The 21467-nt window shown below is 46.0% G+C and overlaps 1 protein-coding gene across 1 annotated transcript in view; it reads left to right on the top strand.

Annotated features, from left to right (window-relative positions):
* Positions 1–11945: 11945 nt before the first annotated feature.
* The window catches only part of LOC144605065 (uncharacterized), a 33387-nt gene continuing 23865 nt past the window's right edge, over positions 11946–21467 (top strand). The window contains exons 1-2 of the mRNA XM_078420112.1: positions 11946–12132; positions 21180–21266. Coding sequence (XP_078276238.1) covers positions 11976–12132; positions 21180–21266 — 244 coding nt within the window. The 5' untranslated portion in view covers positions 11946–11975. The remainder of the gene's footprint in view (positions 12133–21179; positions 21267–21467) is intronic.

The raw sequence follows: 21467 nt of genomic DNA, 5'->3' as shown, positions 1-21467 counted from the left end.
TCCCACGCTCCAAAGACGTGCAGGTTTGTAGGTTAATTGGCTTGGTAAATGTAAAAAATTGACCCGAGAAGGGTATAGGATGGTGTTAATGTGTGGGGATCGCTGGTCGGCGCAGACCCGGTGGGCCGAAAGGGCCTGTTTACGTGCTGTGTCTCTAAACTAAACTAAACTAAATTAAACTAAACAAACCTGCAATTGAACACATGTCTGCATTGCAAAGTTCTGAAACTTATCTATATCGCTAATTAGCCTCCTGCCTACCTTTGCATTGTCAGCACATTTAGCAGCCATGTCTTTGGTGGCTCCAGCCAAGTTAATTCATTAGTCATTAAATTGTGGAAAGGGTTTGACCCTACTACCAACATTATAAATCCCTCTCCTTATATTGAACCAACCAGAACACAGACCCATCGCTGCCTAATCTCTGTGGCCGCTGTAAATGATACCAGCCCTTTATCTCCAAGTTGAAAGTCTAGAGATGCTGGAAACGTGAAATAAAAATATGGAACGCTAGAGACATTTCCAACAGGACAGACAGCCTCTGTGGAGAGAGAGAGAGAGAGAGAAGGAGAGCCAATGTTCAAGTTGATGAGCTTGGACCAGCACGCAGAAGAAAAGTAACCTTTCATTTATTTTCTTAGTTTAGTTGAGAGGCGTAGCGCGGAAACAGGCCCATTGGCTCGCTGAGTCCATGACGACCAGCGATCACACTTTCACGATCCTACAAACTCGGGCCAATTTTTTACTGTGTTTCACCAAAGCCAATTAACGTACAAACCTGTACGTCTTTGGAGTGTGGGAGGAAACCGGAGCACCCGGAGAAATCCCGCATACCGAGAAAGTAAAAAAACTCTGTACAGGGAGCACCGGTAGTCAGGATCAAACCTGTGTGTCTGGCGCTGTAAGGCAACAACTCTACCGCTGAGCCTCCGTGCAGCCCCATTCTGATGAGAAGCCTTCAGCTTGAAACGATGACTCTATTCCTGGCTCGACAAGACACTGTCTGATCTGCTGGGTATCTCAGTTTTATTTCAGATTTTGTACATCTGCAGTGTTTTGCACGAAAGTGAATGACAGGTTACTCTGGAATCAGGCAAAAGAATGTCACAGTATTGCAAGAGAGTGGAAGTTTTGTTGCCTTCCATCACAGTGAGGGGGTGTTTGGAGTCACTGTGATGGATGTTTGTGTTGGGGTCGTGTGTCCTGTGTTCTTTTCCTTTTTGCTGTGTCTTGTGACTGCTGAAATTTTGTTCGGTATTTATACCGAATGAAAATAAAGTTCTGTTATGTTATGTTATGTTATGTTATGTTAAGTCAATAGACAATAGACAATAGGTGCAGGAGGAGGCCATTCGGCCCTTCGAGCCAGCACCGCCATTCAATGTGATCATGGCTGATCATTCTCAATCAGTACCCCGTTCCTGCCTTCTCCCCATACCCCCTGACTCCGCTATCCTTAAGAGCTCTATCCAGCTCTCTCTTGAATGCATTCAGAGAATTGGCCTCCACTGCCTTCTGAAGCAGAGAATTCCACAGATTCACAACTCTCTGACTGAAAAAGTTTTTCCTCATCTCAGTTCTAAATGGCCGACCCCTTATTCTTAAACTGTGTCCACATGAAGTCAAGTCAAGTCAATTTTACTTGCATAGCACATTTAAAAACAACCCACGTTGACCAAAGTGCCGTACATCAGTTCAGGTACTAAGAAACGAACATACAATGGCACACAAACATAACAGCACAGGACTGGACTTACACAGACATGCCTTCTGCAGTCTATTTGATTTGGACAGGTTGTGTGAGTGGGCGGATACATGGCAGATGCAGTTTAATGTAGATAAGTGTGAGGTTATTCACTTTGGAAGTAAGAATAGAAAGGCAGATTATTATCTGAATGGTGTCAAGTTAGGAGGAGGGGGAGTTCAACGAGATCTGGGTGTCCTAGTGCACCAGTCAATGAAAGGAAGCATGCAGGTACAGCAGGCAGTGAAGAAAGCCAATGGAATGTTGGCCTTCATAACAAGAGGAGTTGAGTATAGGAGCAAAGAGGTCCTTCTACAGTTGTACCGGGCCCTGGTGAGACCGCACCTGGAGTACTGTGTGCAGTTTTGGTCTCCAAATTTGAGGAAGGATATTCTTGCTATGGAGGGCGTGCAGCGTAGGTTCACTAGGTTAATTCCCGGAATGGCGGGACTGTCGTATGTTGAAAGGCTGAAGTGATTGAGCTTGTATACACTGGAATTTAGAAGGTTGAGGGGGGATCTTATTGAAACATATAAGATAATTAGGGGATTGGACACATTAGAGGCAGGAAACATGTTCCCAATGTTGAGGGAGTCCAGAACAAGGGGCCACAGTTTAAGAATAAGGGGTAGGCCATTTAGAACGGAGATGAGGAAGAACTTTTTCAGTCAGAGAGTTGTGAATCTGTGGAATTCTCTGCCTCAGAAGGCAGTGGAGGCCAGTTCGTTGGATGCTTTCAAGAGAGAGCTGGATAGAGCTCTTAAGGATAGCGGAGTGAGGGGGTATGGGGAGAAGGCAGGAACGGGGTACTGATTGAGAGTGATCAGCCATGATCGCATTGAATGGCGGTGCTGGCTCGAAGGGCTGAATGGCCTACTCCTGCACCTATTGTCTATTGTCTATTGATTCAGGTTTGTTATTGCCGTGTGTACCGAGGTGCAGTGAGAACGTTTGTTTTGCGTGCTTTCCAGTCAAGTCAGGTAATTCCACACGTGATTGCAATCAAGCCAAACACAAGTGTAATAGTTGTAATGGGCAGCACCGTTGGCGCGGCGGTCGAGTTGCTGCTTCACAGCGCAAGAGGTCCAGGTTCGATCCTGACTACGAGTGCTGTCTGTGCGGAGTTTTTTACGCCCTCCCCTTTTTTCTCTGGGTGCTCGGTTTTCTCCAACACTCCAACGATGTGCAGGTTTGTGGGGTCATTGGCTTCGGTAAAGGTTGTAAATTGTCCCTCGTGCGTAGGATAGTGCTCGTGTGCGGGGATCGCTGGTCGGCGTGGCCTCGGAGGGGCCGAATGGTCTGTTTCCGCACTGCACCTCCAAACTGAGCTAAACTAAACTGAAACGATAGACTGTACATGGAGGCGTATTTATTTAAGCTGTCAATTACGAGATTCCTAGGCATGCCTGCATTTGTTGACAGGCTTTGACTGTTTTGCTTTCATGGCAACAAAGAATTAACAAGACAGACTTTGTCTCCTGTTTGTTTCCACACCTGGCACTTTTATCAGTGAAAGAATCAGGACTATATCCTGCACAAAGGTTTAGAAGGATATGGGCCAAGCGCAGGCAGGTGGGACTGGTGTAGCTGGGACACGTTGGCCGATGTGGGCATGTTGGGCCGAAGGGCCTGCCTCCACGTTCTATGACTCAAAACCCTCCAACCTCTGCATTGCCACCAACATCAACATATAAATGAATGGCAGAGCTGTGGATCTGATGCAGAATCACATCAATTGGAACCTTTATTTTCTGAGTGGCGAGTCCGGTGCGATTCTTACTAATCGCGTTTCTGCGATGGAGTTCTTTATTCTGTCTAAAGCTTTCAAGATTGTAAACACCTCTATCAAATCTCTTAACTAGGATGGGGCGGCACGGTGGCGCAGCGGTAAAGTCGCTGCCTCACAGCGCCAGAGATCCGGGTTCGATCCTGACTAAGGGTGCAGAGTTTGCACATTCTCCCCCCCTTACCGCGTGGGGTTTCTCCAGGAGCTCCGGTTTCCTCCCACACTCCAAAACCGTGCAGGTTTTTTGCCATCTGTAAATTGCCCCACATGTACTGGATGCGAAAGTGGGATGACATAGAACAAGTGTATGGGGTGATTGTTGGTCGGTGCGGACTCGATGGGCCGAAGGGCGATTTCCATGTTGTATCTCTAAACTAAACATTCGCTGTTTAAAAGACAGAGGATCATTTTCTGTTTATTGCTTCCAAAATGTAGCCTATTGTAGTCATAGAAGCAAGCAGACCAGTCTGACCCGTTGAGTTACTCCAGCCTTTTGTGTCTATCTTTGGTTTAATCCAGATGAAAAAAATGGATCGATTGGGCTTGTGTTCACTGGAATTTAGAAGGATGAGAGGGGATCTTATAGAAACATGTAAAATTCTTAAAGGATTGGACAGGCTAGATGCAGGAAACATGTTCCCGATGTTGGGGGAGTCCAGAACAAGGGGCCACAGTTTAAGAATAAGGGGTAGGCCATTTAGAACTGAAATGAGGAAAAACTTTTTCAGTCAGCGAGTTGTGAATCTGTGGAATTCTCAGCCTCAGAAGGCAGTGGAGGCCAATTCTCTGAATGCACTCAAGAGAGAGCTAGATAGAGCTCTTAAGGATAGCGGAGTCAGGGGGTATGGGGAGAAGGCAGGAACGGGATACTGATTGAGAATGATCAGCCATGATCACATTGAATGGCGGTGCTGGCTCGAAGGGCTGAATGGCCTCCTCCTGCACCTATTGTCTATTTTCTATTGTCTATGGTTCTCAGTCTTCAGAAGGGTCCCAACCCGAAACATAGCGCACCCATGTTCTCCAGAGATGCTGCCTGACCCGCTGAGTTACACTTTGTGACACTTGTATCTTTTTTTTAGATTTAGAGATACAGCGCGGAAACAGGCCCTTCGGCCCACCGGGTCCGCGCCACCCAGTGATCCGCGCACATTAACACTATCCCACACACACTAGGGACAATTTTGACATTTGCCCAGCCAATTAACCTACATACCTGTACGTCTTTGGAGTGTGGGAGGAAACCGAAGATCTCGGAGAAAACCTACGCAGGTCACGGGGAGAATGTGCAAACTCCGTACAGACGGCGCCCGTAGTCAGGATCGAACCTGAGTCTCCAGCGCTGCATTCGCTGTAAGGCAGCAACTCTACCGGTGCGCCACTGTGCCATCTTTTTTTTTGTGAAGTTCTATGTTCTATTATACACGGAATGGAGGGATTTAGATCACGTGCCGGCAGAGGAGATAGATTTAACTTGGCATCATGTTGGACTCGGACATTGAGGGCCGAATGGCCTGTTCCAGTGCTGTACTGTTCTATATTCTATTATCTTTACAGTGGCACAAGCTACAGAGAGTCAGGAGATGGGTAATAACTGCCACATTCGCAGATACCTTTTACAGAATGACTGCAGGATATTCCAAAACAATTTACAGCTAATGACTTCTGTGTGCTTACTGTTGGAATGCAGTGTGTCGACAGTAGGCTCCCACAGACAACAGTGTACTTCTGGCCAAATGAGTCAGCCGTTTCAATCATTAAACTGTAAAATATTGCATGATTCAGAATGCAATTTCAAATGCCTGGAGCATGAAAACTACAATGTTACAACAGTGCGATCGACGCCAGACCTCCCATCGTTGACATCGCGCTGCCTTGGAAAAATGGCCAACATGATCAAAGACTCATCCCTCCTAGGTCCCACTTCTCCCCGCTCCCGTCCAGCAGAAAGTACGGAAGCTTGAGAGCGTGCACCACCACACTCGGCCTCTTCCCCTCTGTTATCAGGCTACTGAATGGTCCTTCCATAAGCTGGGGTACTGTCCGATTCACCTCCGCCCCATTGTGGACATTGGACTTTGTCTCCGGAACTGATGCCCTTCAGTGTACGACTATGCCGAGAAGTACGGCGACACGGTGGCGCAGCGGTAGAGTTGCTGCCACACTCCAAAGACGTACAGGTATGTAGGTTAATTGACTGGGTAAATGTAAAAATTGTCCCCAGTGTGTGATGGATAGTGTTAATGTGCGGGGATCGCTGGGCGGCGCGGACCCGGTGGGCCGAAGGGCCTGTTTCCGCGCTGTACCTCTAAATCTAAACAAAAATCTATATCCTGCACTCTGCACCTTCCCCTTTGCTGTTGGGTTTGAGTTGATTGTATTGGTGTATGGTACATCTGATCTGTTGGGAAATCATGCAAGACAAAGCTTTTCACTGTACCTCAATGCACGTGACAATAATAATAAACCTAAACCTAAACTTAATATTGCAGTAATTTGTCATAACGCAAGGCATCTGTAAACCCAAATCTCCGTAACTCAAATGGCCATTCCACAGTGCTCGCCTGAATGAAAACACAACCCGAAACTTCACCTATTCCTTTTCTCCAGGGATACTTTCCGCTTTTGTGGAGACTTTCCCCAGATTGCCAGCATGTTCGTAGGCTGGTAGTCCAAATAAACTCCCAGCCTGCCCAGCTTTGATCATCCGGCTATAGGAAAGATGAGAATGTTGCCAAGACTAGAGGGCCTGAGCTATAGGGAGAGGTTTAGGGAGAGGTTTTTTTTAGATTTAGAGATACAGCGTGGAAACAGGCCCTTTGGCCCACTGAGTCCGCGCCGCCCAGCGATCCCCGCACATTAACACTATCCTACACACACTAGGGACAATTTTTACATTTACCCTGTCAAAACCTACATACCTGTACGTCTTTGGAGTGTGGGAGGAAACCGAAGATCTCGGAGAAAACCCACGCAGGTCACGGGGAGAACGTACAAACTCCGTACAGACGGCGTCCTTAGTCAGGATCGAACCTGAGTCTCCGGCGCTGCATTCGCTGTTAGGCAGCAACTCTACCGCTGCACCACCGTACCGGATTCTATTCTCCAGAGCGCAGGAGGATGAGGGTTGATCTTATAGAGGTGTACAAAATCATGAGAGGAATAGATCGGGTAGATGCTCAGAGACTCTTGCCCAGAGTAGGTGAATCAAGGACCAGAGGACATAGGTTTAAGGTGAAGGGGAAAAGATTTAATAAGAATTTGAGGGGTAACGTTTTCACACAAAGGGTGGTGGGTGTATGGAACAAGCTGCCAGAGGAGGTAGTTGAGGCCGGGGTTATCCCAATGTTTAAGAAACAGACAGGTACATGGATGTATAGGACAGGTTTGGAGAGATATGGACCAAACGCAGGGAGGTGGGACCAGTGTAGCTGGGACATGTTGGCCGGTGTGGGCAAGTTGGGCAGAAGGGCCTGTTTCCACACGGTTTCACTTTATGACTCTATGACTCTATTACGCGGGAAAGTTGATAGAGAAGATTTACGAGGATGTTGCCAGGACTTGAGCGTCTGAATTATAGGGAGAGGTTGGGTAGACTAGGAATTTACACCTTATCGAGCAGGAAGACCAGGGGTAATATTATAGAGGTCAATACAATCATTAAGGGGAATAGACAGGATAAAAGCACAGAATCTATTTTCCAGAGTAAGGGAATCAACAGCCAGAAGGCATAGGTTTACGGTGAGAGGTGAAAGATTTAATAGGAATCTGAGGGGCAACCTTTTCACACAGAAGGTGGTGGGTACATGGAACGCGTTGTCAGAAGAGGTAGTTGAAGCAGGTACTACAACACAATTTAAAAGACATTTGCACAGGTACTTGGACAATAATGATTTAGTGGCAAATGGGACTGGAATAGATGCAGCATTATAGTCAGCATGGATGAGTTGGGCCAAAGGGCCTGCTTCCATGCTGTATAATTCTAGGCTGAGTTAATTGTCCAACAACTTAATGTTTGAACTGAATGTTCAGTGTTACCATAAGAGGCTGAATGAAAACACATTTGAAACTGCGCTGAATGTCTTTGTTGGGCAATACATCTCTGAATTAAAATGGCGGCGCTGCCATAGCAGCTGCGGCTTACCTGCGGTCCATTTGTCTTTGTGTTTTCGTTGTTTTTTTGTCTTAATTGTAGTTGTGATGTGGTGTTTTTGTGTTTGTGTACTATGTGTGTATGTGGGGGGGAGGGGGGGAACTGTAAAATTGTAAATAGGTGTCCCTTCCGAACGGAGACCCGACCTTTGTTTTCTGGGCCGTGTCTCCGTTCCTGCTGCGGCCTACCATCGGCCCAACTCCTGGAGCTGGCTGCCTCCAGGGCTCCGGTTCGCAGAACCCGCGGATCGGACTTACCATCACCGGAGCCGGCCGTCCTCGGAGGCTGCGGGAGCGGCTGCGACTTGCCTTAGGCTCGGGCCGCGTGGATGCCGACATCGGGAGCTCCGGCAGCGGCAGCGTGTTCGCCCGCCCCGGGTTGCGGGGCTTGGGTCACGGACATTTCAACGTCCGGCGCGGCCTAAAATATGCCGCGGGATTTTTCTCTGCTGGGCGGGGGCTTCAATGTCGGGAGCCACGACCGTCCCGACGTACAGCAACAGCGGCAGCGTGTTCGCCCGCCCCGGATCGGACTTATCATCGGCGGAGCCGGCCATCTTCCGTGGCTGCGGGAGCGGCTGCGACTCGCCTTAGGCTCGGGCCGCTGCGGACCGTCCGGCGCGGCCTGCAACCACAACAACCTGACTGCGGGAGAGGACAGCAGGAGAAGGGAAAATAGATTGTGGCCTTCCATCACAGTGAGGAGAGGACTGGAGGAGACTCACTGTGATGGATGTTTCTTTGATGGATGTTTCTTTTTTTGTGTGTTTTTGGGGTTGTGTAATTTTAATGCCTATTTAATGCTTTTATTGTTGGACTGTGGGTGACTGAATTACGTCCAATATTGGATGACAAATAAAGCTATCTTGAATCTTGAATCTTGAATCTTGAATCTTGAATATGGCTGACCAGAATAGTAGACATAGAAACATAGAAAATAGGTTCCAAGAAACATAGAAAATAATTACCCTCTGACAAAAGAAATTCCTCCTCATCTCCTTTCCAAAGGTACATCCCTTTATTCTGAGCCGAGGACCAATGGTCCTAGACTCTCCCACTAGTGGAAGCATCCTCTGCACATCCACAAAATGCTGGAGTAACTCAGCAGGTCAGGCAGCATCTCAGGAGAGAAGGAATGGGTGACGTTCCGGGTCGAGACCCTTCTTCAGTCTGAAGAAGGGTCTCAACCCGAAACGTCACCCATTCCTTCTCTCCTAAGATGCTGCCTGACCTGCTGAGTTACTCCAGCATTTTGTGAAATAAATACCTTTGATTTGTACCAGCATCTGCAGTTATTTTCTTACACTACCCTCCACATCCACTCTATCTAGGCTTAGTAGAAATGTGAATTAAGAATTAAGAATAAGGCGTAGGCCATTTAAGACTGAGATGAGGAAAATCTTTTTCACCCAGAAAGTCGTGAATCTGCGGAATTCTCTGCCACAGAAGGCAGTGAAGGCCAATTCACTGGATGTATTCAAGAGAGAGTTAGATTTAGCTCTTAGGGCTAATGGAATCAAGGGCGGCACGGTAGCGCAGCGGTAGAGTTGCTGCTTTGCAGCGAATGCAGCGCCGGAGACTCAGGTTCGATCCTGACTACGGGTGCTGCACTGTAAGGAGTTTGTACGTTCTCCCCGTGACCTGCGTGGGTTTACTCCGAGATCTTCGGTTTCCTCCCACAGGTATGTAGGTTAATTGGCTGGGTAAATGTAAAAATTGTCCCTAGTGGGTGTAGGATAGTGTTAATGTACGGGGATCACTGGGCGGCACGGACTTGGAGGGCCGAAAAGGCTTGTTTCTGGCTGTATGTATATGATATGATATGATATGGGGGGGAAAAAGCAGGATCAGGGTACTGATTCTGGATGATCAGCCATGATCATATTGAATGGCGGTGCTGGCTCGAAGGGCCGGATGGCCTACTCTTGCACCTATTTTCTATGTTTTCTTTGTTTACTGAGACCAAGAGTGTCTCAGAAAGAATCAGAGAATGCAAACATTAAAAAATATACCTGAGATAAACATACCAGGTACCCACCGTCACCTTTGTAAAGATCTTGTTCCACATATCTCCTTTAAACTTTGGCCTCTCATCTTAAAGTTATGTCCGTTAGTCTTTGACATTTCATTCTTGGGGGGGGAAAAAGGATCTGAAAGTTAAAGGAGTTAACGGAGGGACAAAAATGATAAAAGGGCAAAATTGAAGGCACTTCATCTGAATACATGCACCATTCATAACAAGGTGGGTAAATTAATGCCGTGATTGGAAATAAATGGTACCTTTTAATGGTCGATATGGAGATGCAGTTGCAAAGAGACCACTTTTAGTTTAGTTTACTGTAGAGATACAACACGGAAACGGGCATTTTGGCCCACCGAGTCCGTGCTGACCAGCGATCTCCCCGTACACTAGCACTGTCCTACACACTGAGGACAACTTACAATATTTACCGAAGACAATTAACCTTTGGTGCGTGGGAGGAAACCGGAGCACCCGGAGAAAACCCACGCAGGTCACGGGGAGAAGGTACAGACTCCCACACACTTCACACAGCCTTGGAAAAGCAGTCGACATCATCAAAGACTTATCCCACCCAGAAATTTGAAAGCGCGCACCACCAGACTCAGGAACAGCTTCTGATGCAATCAGGCTTCTGAACGTAATCTTCTGTAATCTAGGCTATTGTCTGATTCACTTCTGCCTCATTGCAGGCATTGGTCTTTGTCATTGAAACCGGTGCCGAACAATGCTGTAAACTAAACACTGCATTCTGTATCTTGCCCTTTGCACTACCTGTTGTAATTATGTTTGGTATTATCTGATTTGATTGTATTGCATGCAAAACAAAGCTTATCATTGTTCGTCGATGCGTGTGACAATAATAAACCTAAACCTAAGTGTATTAAATAAATTTAAATCACACGATATTTGGGGTAATTGTTTACATTCAAGTTATTGTCAAGATCCTGTATACTATTGTATGAAATTTTAATTAATTGAAAATACATTTGGCATCCACCTTCCACATGTTTCCCTGAAATAAATGTGTGATAGTCAGTCAACAAGTTGATTTCCCCCTGCTCCTGTATAATAAATTATAGCAATCATGTTCATTTGATCTGAAGAAGGGCAACGACCCGAAACGTTACCTATCCATGTTCTCCAGGATGCAGCTCTGGAGAGAAGGAATGGGCCAAGACCCTTCTAGGGACTGAGACACTCTCAGTCTGAAGAAGGGTCTCAATCCGAAACGTCATCCATTCCTCCTCTCCAGAGATGCTGCCTGTCCCGCTGAGTTACTCCAGCATTTTGTGTCTATCTTTGGTTGCAAACCAGCATCTGCAGTTCCTTCCTACACAAAACAAATGTGGAGTCAAACAGAAAGTGCTGGCGTCACGCAGCAGGTCGGGCAGCATTTGGGTAGGGAACAGACTAGTAACATTTCGGGTCGGGATCCTTTATCAGACTCTTCTCGGAACAGGTGTTAGCTTCGAGAAGTCTGGACCTATCCCTAAATCTCCGGGAAATTTGACTCTGTTGGGTATTGAACCTTGTAAACATTCTCTCTGGATTAAAATGAACTAAGGAAGAGAACAAAGAACCAAGCATGTGTAGGAAAAAAACTGCAGATGCTGGTTTAAATCGAAGGTGGACGCAAAATGCTGGAGTAACTCAGCGGGTCAGGCAGCATCTCGGGAGAGAAGGAATGGGTGTCGTTTCGGGTCAAGACCCTTCTGAAGAAGGGTCTCGAGCCAAAACATCACCCATTCCATCTCTCCAGAGATGCTGCCTGACCTGCTGAGTTACTCCAGCATTTTGTGTCAACCTTCAAAAGAACCATGCATGAATTTTTAAGTGTGGGTGAAGAAACGTCAAACGGTAGACTGTGACAATGTTTCAAAGGTCTTGTATTGTCACGTGTACCAATTAAGGTACAGTGATATGCGAATTACCAATGTTATGAGAGAAAGTAGAAGTTTCTTTAAATAAAAATCTAATGTGCTGATGATATACATTGGCACGATTTATTGACAGAGGAAGTACTATTTGGGAAACATTATTTCCTTTATCAAGTATCCATACACTGAGAATGGCTCGAATGTAATCACGTATTGTCTTTCCGCTGACTAAAGGTAAGCACGCAACAAAAGCTTTTCGCTGTACCTCGGTACACGTGACAATGAACCGAACCAAACAAAAGACTAAACTGGAATAACATCAATCTTTTTTTATCTCTTTTTTGTTCAATAGCCAGCTGCAGCAAACCCAATTTTAATATTGAAAATGTAGATATGAGTGACATAATGGAAACGCGGTATGAAGTTGGTCGGAAACTCCGGCTGAAGTGCCAGAAGGGATATAAGAGGAAAGCGGGAAAATCTAATCTCATCAAATGTCAGAACGGCTCAGAATTTGCCAAATGGTCAGATCCTATCCTGCAGTGCGTATGTAAGTAGCACGTAACTTTCTACTATGGCGGTGTGAAGATTGTGTGACATGACTCTTACGCTCGTCATTCGGCTATGAAATCTGACCCGATATTTTTCTGGAACTTAGGAAGCAAGGTTAAACTATCCGTAAACCCCACAAATGTGTATAAAATCATGAGAGGAATAGATCGGATAGGCGCACAGAATCCCTGGCCCAGAGTAGGGCAATCGAGGACCAGAGGACATAGGTGTCAGGTGAAGGGGAAAAGATTGAATAGGAATCTGAGGGGTAACTTTTTTTCACACAAAGGGTGGTGGGTGTATGGAGCGAGTTGCCAGAGGAACTAGTTGAGGATGGGACTATCGCAATGTTGAAGAAACAATTAGACAGGTACATGGATAGGACAGGTAGGGCAGGGACAGGGATATGGGCCAAACGCAGGCAGGTGGGACTAGTGTATCTGGAACACGTTGGCCAGTGTGGGCAAGTTGGGCTGATGAGTCTATGACTCGATGAACAAAGGGGGACCATTGGGGACTACATTGACCACTTTGTAAATCTGTCGGCGCCCTTTAGGTGGCGACTCTTTGCATACCTTGTGAATGGCGTGCAAAACAATGACTTTCACTGTGACGTGTCACATGTGATAATAAAGTATCATTCATTCAATCATTCATTCATTCACTCATTGATTCAGACATCTCCACTCCAACTTCCCAATTGACCGATCTCCGAACGTCTTCACGGATAATTCAGCTGTGGAATCAAGCAGCAGGGAAGCATGTTGGTGAATTCTCTATCCACTATCATCTATTAATATTTCATTTTTTGTTCAGTTTTAGTTTAGAGATTTTACTCTCTAGTTTACCCAGAGAGTTGTGAATCTGTGGAATTCTCTGCCACAGAAGGCAGTGGAGGCCAATTCACTGGATGGATTTAAGAGAGAGTTAGATAGAGCTCTAGGGGCTAGCGGAATCAAGGGATATGGGGAGAAGGCAGGCACGGGTTACTGATTGTGGACGATCAGCCATGATCACAGTGAATGGCGGTGCTGGCTCGAAGGACCAAATGGCCTCCTCCTACACCTATTTTCTATGTTTCTATGAGATACAGCACGGAAATAGGCCCCTCAGCCCGCCGAGTCCATGCCGACCAGCGATCCCCGCACACCAACTATCCCGCACACACTAGGGATCATTTCCGATTTTTAACCAAGCCAATTAACCTACAAACATGTACGTCTTTGGCATGTGGGAGGAAACTGGAAATCCCAGAGAAAACCCACGCAGGTCACGGGGCGAACGTAGAAACTTTGCACAGGCAGCATCCGCAGTCAGGATCGAACCCAGGGCTCTGGCACTGAATCTTAACACTAAAGCACATATATGACCAGGCCAATACCCTCATGGGTGAAGGAACTGTATAACATGGTGCTAAGTTATCTTAGCAAGCACTGTTCTGCAATCAGGGCCCTGAATTCATCATCTTCTGTCCCTTATCAAATACTTTGAGGATGAGAAGTTCCTGGATCAATGTTTACAGTCAATTATCATTATTTTTTAAAATGTAACTTTTCCGTGGGCTGCAGTTGTTCTAAGTGCACTATCTTGTGGGGGGTGGAAATCTTCAAATTACTGCACAGATTGAAAAATAATAGCTTGAAGAGTATGTTTCACTCTTTTCCACTCTAATTTCCTCTAGGAAGTCATCCTCTGTGAAACAATTGTCACTGAGGGATTTTGCACTTTAATACTTCCTGCTATTTATCACCGTGAGGGGGGTGGAAATCTTCAATTACTGCACAGATTGAAAAATAATAGCTTGAAGAGTATGTTTCACTCTTTTCCACTCTAATTTCCTCTAGGAAGTCATCCTCTGTGAAACAATTGTCACTGAGGGATTTTGCACTTTAATACTTCCTGCTATTTATCACCGTGACTCAGTTTTTATCTCAGATTTTTAGCAGCGGTTTGATCTTAATCTCACTTTATTCGGCACCCTGCTTCGTTTGGACTGATTTGCAATTTCCAACATCATTGCGATTTCACATGTGAAACACAAGTGTAATGTATGCTCTTCCCTGATATTAGACAATATTAGATCTGGACCCATTTCGCCCTGTCCCCTTCTCCCCCGCCATCTTCCACCTCTATTCCTTCCTCTGGCTTCACTTTTTGCATCTCAGAAGGTCATAAGGGATAGGAGTAGAATTAGGCCATTCGGCCCATCAAGTCTACCCCGCCATTCAATCATGGCTGATCTATCTCTCTCTTGCGGGAGCCCTGGTTGAGATTTACGAGTCGTCTTTAAATACGTGAAAGGTGCCGGAAAACTGGAGGGTGGCAAATGTTGTGCCTCTATTCAAGAAAGGCTGCAGGGAAAATGCTGGGAACTATAGGCCGGTGAGCTTAACATCTGTAGTCGGTAAGTTACTGGAGAGTACTCTGAGGGATAGGTTATACAGGCATTTGGATGGGCAAGGGCTGATTAGGGACGGTCAGCATGGTTTTGTACGTGGGAGGTCAAGTCTCACAAATCTGATTGAGTTTTTTGAAGACGTGACCAAAATGTCGATGAGGGCAGAGCTGTAGATGTTGTACATGTGGATTTCAGCAAAGCTTTCGATGTGGTAGGCTGCTCTGGAAGGTTAGATCGCATGGGATCCAAGGAGAGGTAGCTGAATGGTAGAAAATTGGCCTCATGGAAGAAAGCAGAGGACGATGGTGGAAGGTTGCTTCTCGGACTGGAGGCCTGTGACTAGTGGTGTGCCTCAGGGTTCGGTGCTGGGCCCGTTACTGTTGGTCATCTACATCAATAATAATAATAATAATAATGCATTTTATTTATATAGCGCTTTTCATATACTCAAAGACGCTTTACAGAGATTTTGAGAACATAGGGAAATTAATAAATAGATAAATAAGTAAATAAATAAATGAACAGAGAAAGGAGACAGAAGGTGAGGTGACCTTCAGTGGTTGAAGGCAGTACTGAACAGGTGAGACTTCAGTGATGTTTTGAATGTGGTGAGTGTGGAGGAGTCTCTAACGGTTTGGGGTAGTGAGTTCCATAGGGTGGGAGCAGCGATGGAGAAAGCCCTGTCCCCCCAGGATCTGAGTTTGGTCCGGATGTGGGGGGATAGGAGATTGGCAGCGGCAGAACGGAGGGTGCAGGTGGGAGTGTGCCTGTGGAGGAGGTCGGTCAGGTAGGATGGGGCCAGGTTATGGAGGGCTTTGTATGTTATGAGGAGGATTTTGTACTGGATTCTCTGGGGGATGGGGAGCCAGTGGAGTTTATAAAGGACGGGATGATTTGGATGAGAACATACAGGGCAAGATTAGCAAGTTTGCAGAAAGGGCCCGTTTCCACACTGTAAGACTATTTGACTCTTGTCTTTAGGAATACAGGGATTGGCAATGTGTACTAATATTTATCTGCTTCATGCCCTGCGGTCATGCGAAACAAGCAAGCTGTGTCAATGAGAACACAACACAACCAGTCTCAATGTGAAAAACACTACCTTGGTGGAGAATGTATGAATCCAAAGTTAACTTTCCCTCTGAAAATTGCCACAATACCCTTATGCCACGATTCAAATTATTCCCATGATGTGCAGTGAAAAGCCATTAGTTAAACATTAGTTAAATAGGAGCTGATATCACATCCAGTGTCATTATGAGCTCTAATCACCTCTGACTGGCATGTTACATCTCCCATTTTAAATATTAACTTTTAGAGTTGTTTTTGAAAGCATCTTGCCCAGTACATTACTTTGAAAGTGAAATTATATCTATTCATCCACATCATAGAACACGCTCTGTTTATTCATGTAAGCTGCTTAGACCCCACAAATCGACCCCCACCACCACCCCAGGCAACGTGTTCCAGACATGTAAAAAACTTGCCCTGCCCATCTCCTTTAAATCTTGCCCTTTTCACGTTAAGCTGTGCCCTCTGGTCTTTGGCATTTCCACCGTGGGGGAAAAAAAATGTTCTGATTATCTGCCACATCTATGCCTGTCGTAATTTTAGTTGCTTCTCTCAGGTCTCCTCCCAGCCGCTGGTGTTCCAACAATCCAAGTTTATCTCACCGCCCCTTATAGCTAATACCCTCTCATCAGCCTGACGAAGGGTCTCGACCCGAAATGTCACCCGTTCCTTCTCTCCAGGGATGCTGCCTGTCCCGCTGAGTTACTCCAGCATTTTGTGTCCTCCCTCTAATCCAGGTAGAATACTGGTAAACGTCTTCTGCACCCTCTTCAAAGCCTCCTCATCCTTCCTGCAATGGGGCGACCAGAACTCCGATGGTGGCCAAAGTCCGAAACAGCTGCATCATGATTTCCTGACATTTATTTTCAATGTCCCGACTGACGAAGGCAAGCATATCATATGCCTTCTTTACCACTCCATCTACTTGTGTTATCATTAGTGATAGAGTCATAGAGTCAAACAGCACAGAAACAGCCCCTTCAACCCAATCATGCAGGTCAAGATGCCCCTTCAAAGCTATTCCCAGCCACCCATGTTTGGCCCATATCACTCTCGACCTGCCTATCCACGTTCCTCTCCAAATGCCTTTTAAATGCTGTTATAGTACCTGCCTCAATTATCTTCTCTGGCAGTTTGTTCTATGTACCCAACACCATTTGTGTGATAAATGTGCCTCTCAGGTTCCTATTAAATCGTTCCCCTCTCACCTCTGTCCCTTTCCCCTCTCACCTCTGTCTTCTTGATTCCCCTACCCTGGGTAAAAGACAAGAGATTTTGCTCACAAAATGCTGGAGTAACTCAGCAGGTCAGGCAGCATCTCGGGAGAGAAGGAATGGGTGACGTTTCGGGTCGAGACCCTATCTATACCCCTCGTGGTTTTGCACATCTCCGTAAGATCACCCCTCAGTCTCCTGCACTCCAAGGAATAGAGCCCTGGCCTGCTCAATCTCTCCTTATAGCTCAGGCCATCAAGTCCTGGCACCATCTTTGTCACTCTCCCCTGCACCCTTTCCAGCTTAACAACATTCTTCCTGTGGCAGGATTAATCGCATACATAGGTTAATAGTTTACTTAAACAGGGTTGGGCAATGCACCTTTGGTCTTTAAATTGGGATGTCTCGGTGAGTCTCAAGAGGGAAAGTCGCAGACAAACAATAATATTTGCACAACAGTGTTTGTGGGTTTCATTAATAGCCGTGGGTTTCATCCAAAGAATTAATGGGTTTCTATAGCAGAATACAACAAGGATAGTTTTCCAACCTTCCAATTAAGAGTTGTTTTTATGTCAAAAACAAACTTTATTCAGAATAACAAATATACACAAAACAAAATCCTTGCAAAAACTCTTCACATATTCCTAGTATCCGTACGTTCAATAGTGGCGAACTCAATAGTTAGACTCAAAATGCTGGAGTATCTCAGCGGGACAGGCAGCATCTCTGGGGAGAAGGAATGGGTGACGTTTCGGGTCGAGACCCATCTTCAGGCTCTGGAGAAGGGTCTCTACCCGAAACGTCACCCATTTCTTCTCTCCAGTGATGCTGCCTGTCCCGCTGAGTTACTCCAGCATTTTGTGTCTATCTTCGGTGTAAACCGGCATCTGCATGTCCTTCCTGCATATGCTCAGTGGTGTTATCATCTGCTTTACACAGAACACCTTTGCTACCCGTCTGATCCCCTGCGATGATCTCCCTTCCCCAGAATCCCCGCCGGACTCTGCCCCCCAATGTCCAGCAGCGGAAGAACCCTAGACTGAGGTCCTCTCCCATAGAGTCTTGGCGTTTGGCTGCACTGAGCTTTGGTCTCAAAGGACCAACTTGTGTTATCATTAGTCATAGAGTCATAGAGTAAAGGGAAAGCTTATCACGATGAAAAAAAATCAAGTTCTGCTGATGGCGTTAGCTGAGAGACTGCACTTTGAATAGAAGTCGTTCAATGAGCTAACAAAGTTTCCATTTCGGTTTTACTTCTGCATGCAGAATGTATGGATCTCCACTCCTTGCATACCAGAATAGTCTTCTCTAAATATGGTTCATACCAGTTGCTTTGCAGACCTGTGATGTCTGATGACAGGCTTCAATTTCTCTTTCTATCCCTCCCCCACCCAAGTCACACCAGCTTCTCGTTTTCACCCAACAAACCGCTAACAATGGCCTGCTTTCCTTTATCATCGTTACTTTTTTCCCTATCTTTCATTCATTTTTAAAAAATCTCTCTTCATCACCGTCTATGTCTCTCGTTTCCCTTTTCCCTAACTAGTCTGAAGAAGGGTCTCGACCCGAAACGTCACCCGTTCCTTCTCTCCAGAGATGCTGTCTGTCCCGCTGAGTTACTCCAGCTTTTTGTGTCTACCATCGCAATATGTAGATTATCTTGATAACATATATTCCGTTGCAGCATATCCCAGCCTTATCTTGATAAAATGTATTCTGGTAGACGTCAGGTAGATGCACAAAGTCTCTTACCCAGAGTAGGGGAATCGAGAACCAGAGGACATAAGTTTAAGGTGAGGGGGGAGAGATTTAATAGGAACCTGCCGGGTAACTTTTTCACGCAAAGGGTGGTAGATGTATGGAACGAGCTGCCGGAGGAGGTAGTTTAGCCAGGTACTATCGCGATGTTTAAGAAACATTTGGGCAGGTACATGGATAGGAGTGTCGTATGTTGAAAGACTGGAGCGACTAGGCATGTATACACTGGAATTTAGAAGGATGAGAGGGGATCTTATCGAAACATATAAGATTATTAAGGGGTTGGACACGTTAGAGGCAGGAAACATGTTCCCAATGTTGGGGGAGTCCAGAACCAGGGGCCACAGTTTAAGAATAAGGGGTAGGCCATTTAGAAAAGAGATGAGGAAAAACTTTTTTAGTCAGAGAGTTGTGAATCTGTGGAATTCTCTGCCTCAGAAGGCAGTGGAGGCCAATTCTCTGAATGCATTCAAGAAAAAGCTAGATAGAGCTCTTAAGGATAGCGGAGTCAGGGGGTATGGGGAGAAGGCAGGAACGGGGTACTGATTGAGAAAGATCAGCCATGATCACATTGAATGGTTGTGTTGGCTCGAAGGGCCGAATGGCCTACTCCTGCACCTATTGTCTATTGTCTATCACACTCTGCAGGGTCAGGCTAAGCAGGATTCTGGAGTATAAACTGTATAACCCAAGAAGCCCTATACAACTGTACAGTTTAGTTTAATGTCAGTCAGGCAGGGACTAGTGTAGATGGGACATGTTGGCCGGTGTGGGCTAGTTGAGCCGAAGGCACTGTATCACTCTATGACTCTATGAAACAGCATGTCCCACCCAGCCACTTCACACTTTGATGCATTGGTTCCCACCCTCATTTCAGGACCTGTGAGCAAAGATATTTTTTACAGTTGAACAGTATACTCCCAGCTTACATCGTGTTTAGTTTAGTTTAGTTTGGTTTAGTTTATTACCACGTGTACCAAGATACAATGAAAAGCTTTCTTGTTGCATGCTATCTAGTTAGTGGAAAGACTCTGCAAGATTACGATCAAGCCGTCAACAGTGTATAGATGCAGGATAGAGGGGAAACCATATAGTGCAAGATAAAGTCCAGTAAAGTCCGATTAAAGATTGTCCAAAGGTCTCCTGTTCTACTCGTGCTTTACAGTTTAGACTGGAGAGTACGCAACAAAAACTTTTCACTGTACCTCGGTACACGTGACATTAAACTAAACTGTACAGTTGTACAGGGCTTCTTGGGTTATACAGTTTATACTCCAGAATCCTGCTTAGCCTGACCCTGCAGAGTGTGTTAGACAATAGACAATAGGTGCAGGAGTAGGCCATTCGGCTCTTCGAGCCAGCACCGCAATGTGATCAATGTGATCATGGCAGATCATTCACAATCAGTACCCCGTTCCTGCCTTCTCCCCATACCCCCTGACTCCGCTATCTTTAAGTGCTCTATCTAGCTCTCTCCTATTGTGTCCAGATGCACAGAGGTAGGTTCCCTCTGGGAAGCTGGTGGAACAGGAACTCCCTGCCCTTCACTGACCCTCCACCATCAGTGACTTTATCACCGCACGGATCTCGTTGTGGACCGGCTGATGTTGGGTTGTCCAGGGCTAAACTGAGACCACTGGATCCGCGCTCCATGTGTTTAAACCAAAGACGGACACAAAAAGCTGGAGTAACTCAGCGGCTCAGACAGCATCTGTGGAGAAAAGGAATCGGTGACGTTTCGGGTCGAGACCCTTCTTCAGACTTCAGCAATCTGAAGAAGGGTCTCGGCCCGCAACGTCACCTTTTCTCCAGAGATGCTGTCTGAACCGCTGAGTTACTCCAGCGTTTTGTGTCCATCTTCGGTTTAAACCAGCATCTGCAGTTTCTTCCTACACATTCCACGTGTCGCCAGACTGGTTGGTATCCTACGGTCTCTCTCAGCTCCTGTTGAATGTCATGAAACATAGAAAATAGGTGCAGGAGTAGGCCATTCGGCCCTTTTGAACCAGCACCGCCATTCAATACGATGACGGCTGATCATCTAGAATCAGTACCCCGTTCCTGCTTTCTCCCCGTATCCTTTGATTCTGTTAACCCTAAGAGCTAAATCTAATTCTCTCTTGAAAAGATCCAGTGAATTGGCCTCCACTGCCTTCTGTGGCAGAGAATTCCATAGATTCAGAACTCTCTGGGTGAAAATGTTTTTCCTCATCTCATCTCACTCCATTAAGAAGCTCAATGGAGATCACTGCAATAAGTTAGTTACCAATGTACTGCATCAACACAAGCTTTCTCAGCCCTTGGTGGGCAATCAACTGTGTAAATATCTGTAGACCCTAGAACAGCCAGGAAACCTCTCGTCTGGGGCCTGGCAGCTCAGACAACACTGCACTCACATTGAGCTTTGCGGAAGTGTTAGCTGTGTGACCAAGTCCTGGAATTGAAGAGACAGTCTTCAATTTTCGGGTTCAGGAAGCCAAAAGTACTGCTGTTTGAGTCAAACCGACACTCAGAACGAAGCATTGTTTGTATATAAATCAACAGCTACCTGCCAGTACTTCCTACTTAACTGATGTTTATTTTCTTTGTACCTGCAATTGTCAGGGATGGGTGGTACTCCACCACCAGCACCAAGCACCTCATCAACTGAGATCCCTAAGGATTTGACTCCAACCGTCCATGACACTTCAGGTTTGTTACCTAAAGACGCTTGGGTTGACTTTGCAAGCTGCGCAGGCCATTTTAATAACCTGCTTTCTGAGCTCTCAGCACATCCACATAAACATCCCACCCTAGTCTTCCGAGCTTGACTGTGTTTCTCCCATCGTTTGATTTCTGTCTTGTCGCCCACGGCTTTGAAGCACATTGATTTTTGACGCTTTCATCCCATTC

This window comes from Rhinoraja longicauda, chromosome 23 (genome assembly GCF_053455715.1).
Source record: "Rhinoraja longicauda isolate Sanriku21f chromosome 23, sRhiLon1.1, whole genome shotgun sequence".
In the NCBI taxonomy this organism is placed as follows: Eukaryota; Metazoa; Chordata; class Chondrichthyes; order Rajiformes; family Arhynchobatidae; genus Rhinoraja; species Rhinoraja longicauda.
This window is presented reverse-complemented; position numbering and strand designations above follow the sequence as displayed.